Genomic DNA, 4,239 nt, shown 5'->3' on the forward strand with positions numbered 1-4,239 from the left:
TGGTAGAAGGGGTTGGATGCCGATTCTAATTACAAATGCCTAAGCTCGACAGTGATTTGCAAGGTTAGCCGAGTCGGTAACTTCACTAAAGTCTTGATTTCTCCTCTGCCCGCTGGTTCGAATCCACGAGAGGATGAAATTATTATCAAAAAAAGAAATTCCCCTTCGGTTAACATATATGGAAATATGTTAATTCTGAGGTAGAGCGAATTGGATATTAAAGGACATTTGTAGCCTAATGCATATATATTATATATATATATATATATATATATATATATATGATATATATATATATTGTTATCGCCTAGAGTGAAATTGACATTAGTATATTAACCAAATACAACAACTGCACAGGAGGTAATAAAAAGGGTTAACAAAGATAATATCTTTATTTTTGAAATAAGGAAATCCATAGGCGGTAATACACTACATAAAACACGTGAGTTTTACTTGGTTGACATTAATTTGACAATTTATGATAATTTTGCTGACGAGTATATATATATAATATATATATATATATATATATATATATATATATATATATATATAAAACATATATAGAACAAAATAGAAGAATATACTTTATTGTAGTCAATATCTTTACTTTTGAGATTGAAAAAAGCCAAAGCTGATAATGATATACTTTCTTGAGATTTATTTTGACTATGTATGATAATTTAGGTATGATTACAGAGATGAACATGAATACAGATAAGCGAATACCAGATATATATATATATATATATATATATATATATATATATATATATATATATATATATATATATATATATATATATATCTATATCAGATAGAAGACGTCATTCACATGTCCTCACATGGGTGTTAGTCCAAGAGATTTAACCCCAAGGAGACACTCTGGGTCTCTTGGTAGTGACAGGACGAGGGTCAAAACAGAATGTTCCACAACAGGCTCCAGTTGGACAACAAAGTCGGCGACCTCCGCAGTCTTTGTCTGTTTCACACTCTTTCGTGCCTCCAGAAGGGTCTTCGGGACTGAAATCGAAAATATCTTTTAAGAAGCGGAACTACAAATATGAAAATCTTTCTTTATTTCAACATATAACATAATAAACCTTTTGGGAAAAAAGTAGTTCCTCGTTGGTTTGTTTTTGTATGGTGTTTTTTTACTTGCATGGAACCAGTGGTTAATTCATCGCAACGGGACCAACGGCTTACGTGACTTCCGAACCACGTCGAGAGTGAACTTCTATCACCAGAAATACACATCTCTCACTCCTCAATGGAATGGCCGAGAATCGAACCCGCGCGACCACCGAGGTTGAGAAGCAAACACCGAAACCAACCACCGGCACTGAGGCGCTTTAGTTCCTCGTTGGACGAGCGGTTTGCGTGCTCGCCTTCCGATTCGGTAGTCCCGAGTGCAATTCCCCGCTCTGCCAACGTGGAGTCAGAGGAATTTGTGTCTGGTGATTTGAGATGAATTTCTCGATGTAATGTGGTTCGGATCCCACAATAGGCTGTAGGTCCCGTGGCTAGGTAACCAATTGGTTCCTAGCTACGTAAAAATATCTAGTCCTTCGGGCCAGCCTTAGGAGAGCTGTCAATCAGCTCAGTGGTCTGGTTAAACTAAGGTATGCTTAACTTTTTAACTGCATCGAAAGATAAGAAAACTGAAAAGAACAAGTCTGGGAATAACTACGTTTCCTGGTCTTAATCCAATGCTTCTGGTTACAGTGTAGCTCACTACCAAGTAAGACAGTATAACAGAGGATACTATACTAGATATCTCAGCTCAATCATCACCATGTTCTTCAAAGCCAAGCTACACAAAGCTTTCACTTCTACAAATCTCCACTTTCCAGCTTCATCTCGTTTTATCGTTCTCATGCATGTAGATCTGGGACTTTCAACTCCTCTGGATTCGAATTGAATTGAACATGGAATTTAGGCCAAAGACCAATCACTGGGACCTATGAGGTCATTCAGCGCTGAAATTGAAATTGACAGAAAAGGGTTTGAAAGATGTAACAAGAGGAAAACCTTAAAGCATTTACGCTAGGAATCAAGTGTTAGGAGAGGATGGAAAGTAAGAAGAAGAAAGAGAATATGAAAGGAGGTACAGTAAAAGGAACGAAAGTGGTTGCTGCAAAGGACCTTAAGTGCACCGAATGCGGTCCACTGACGGCACTATCCCCATACGGGGCCTCTGGATTCGACTTGAACCTAACAGACACTATCGTGTACTGTTCTTCCTGAGCACGAAGGATATGTCTTTGTAAACTTGACCATCCTAAGGAAAGGCGAGTACTTACTCTAAAGGAGAAGGAGGTGCTGGTAGCAGAGGGCAGCCATTAGGATCCGTGGGAATGGTTTCTGGACTCGGGGAAGCCTCGGTAATCTCAGTCATTGTCCCGAGCTGTTGAAGAATCAAAATGAATGCTCAGCACATATTGATCACCTAGACCCACTATATGGCTCTCAACGTGAGTGTCCATTCTAATGCATATTTGCGTAATGCCAATATTGCTCTAGTATCAAATTATATTTCTTATTATAGGACTTCAAACTTATCCAAAATCCTGAGAACAAATCATTACTAAGCATCAGCTTTCTTTCCCTGACTTTCTTCCAAATTTCGACTGAGATCCCCTTAATTTCTCTCTGAATAAAAACAATCTTTTATAACACAGTGGCGTGTATGACAAACATAAATTTAAGACAGAGACATATTAAAACCAAGAGCTTACCACAAGCAATATCGCAAGCAATCCCAGGAAGCAATGATTCCGAATATTTCCCATTTCTGCAGCCTCCAATCTCGAAGCAAACAAGACAAGTTCCTCCCCGAAGTGGTTGGTGATGTTCTTGTCAGTAACTCTGTCCCGCTTTCACGAGGACGTTATTGGGCTCCCGTTGCCGGTTTAATGACGTCTTTGCAGGCTGACTTCTTCCATTTATGGCAAGCAGAGAAGCTGCGTTGCCACATCTACGTCATACGAAGTTAATGGTCCACTTCTGGTTTCCGCACTATGTAAATATTTTCTCTTTTCTCTCCCTCTCTCTTTTTTTTACAAGGTTACTTTTTTAGTTGTGTGGTGTCTTCTTCATTTATTTTAATCTTTGTGGTGATACTGACTCACAGGTCGTTGGATAATGATTTAAAAATGTACACTCATTATTCCTTTCACTGTTAAAAAAAATTTGGATCTATAAATATATGTCATGGATCGAATAATAAGTTTAATGGAGATGGCCATAATTCATCATAAAAAGATAATACTAAATACAATCTTGATAAAAAGCTGATTTGCGTTTCATGTACAGGTGATTTGACACAGAGATACAGTGATAATATAATGAACAACAGAATTTATTTATTTATGAATGAGCTCATACTAAGTTTTACAGCTCTCTCTCTCTCTCTCTCTCTCTCTCTCTCCATCTGCAATGATATCGAGAGTTGGTTGTCTCTCTCTCTCTCTCTCTCTCTCTCTCCATCTGCAATGATATCGAGAGTTTGTTGTTTATTTCTAAAAAAAAAAAAAAAAAAAAAAAATCCAAAATCAAATCGTAGCAAAGGGTCTTATGGTATCTCTCAGACCCAGTCTCGACCTGAAGGGAAGTATACAGAAAATGTAAAAATCTGTCTTTCCATTATAGTAGACAATCCATACTGAAAGAAAGCATGATCATACACACGTATAGAATATAAAAATCGACCTCCTGAAGGTTTTATTCAAATTCTCGCGATGACCTTTTGTATCTAATTAGTTACACCAAGAGTATCCAGCGACAGACCTTCTGAACACTTCCCGTCCTCATTCTAAGATGGATGTTCATCCGTTTTCCAGAGACCTATTAGCAGCTTTCATTCCATAATCAAGCTGCATAATGCATTTTTAGTCAAACCAACCCATCATGGCGGCGTAGAGAGGGCTGGGGTAACATGCATTGATGTCGAATCTCCACTGAACTCTCTTCACATTAGGAGTCACTCATTTTGAACTCTCTTCTCACTAAAGGTCATTCAATTTGAACTCTCTTCTCATTAAATATCATTCAAATTGAACTCTCTTCTTATTAAAGGTTACTCAATTTCAACTCTCTTCTTATTAAAGGTAACTCAATTTAAACTCTCTTCTCATTAAAGGTCACTTAATTTGAATTCTCCTTATTAAAGGTCATTCAATATGAACTCTCTTCTCAATAAAGGTCACTCAATTTGAACTCTCTTCTCATTAAAGGTCA

The 4,239-nt window shown here is 37.4% G+C and overlaps 1 protein-coding gene across 1 annotated transcript; it reads right to left on the reverse strand.

The window, feature by feature from the left end:
• Positions 1-805: 805 nt before the first annotated feature.
• LOC135196574 (omwaprin-c-like) lies at positions 806-2,923 on the reverse strand. The gene is made up of 3 exons (XM_064223417.1): positions 2,739-2,923; positions 2,304-2,407; positions 806-1,023 (listed from the first exon to the last, which is right to left on the reverse strand). Exons 1-3 carry the CDS (start codon positions 2,790-2,792, stop codon positions 867-869), a joined length of 315 nt encoding a protein of 104 aa, XP_064079487.1. The 5' UTR covers positions 2,793-2,923; the 3' UTR covers positions 806-866.
• Positions 2,924-4,239: the final 1,316 nt, after the last annotated feature.

The sequence above is a fragment of the Macrobrachium nipponense genome, chromosome 23 (genome assembly GCF_015104395.2).
Source record: "Macrobrachium nipponense isolate FS-2020 chromosome 23, ASM1510439v2, whole genome shotgun sequence".
Classification (NCBI taxonomy): Eukaryota; Metazoa; Arthropoda; class Malacostraca; order Decapoda; family Palaemonidae; genus Macrobrachium; species Macrobrachium nipponense.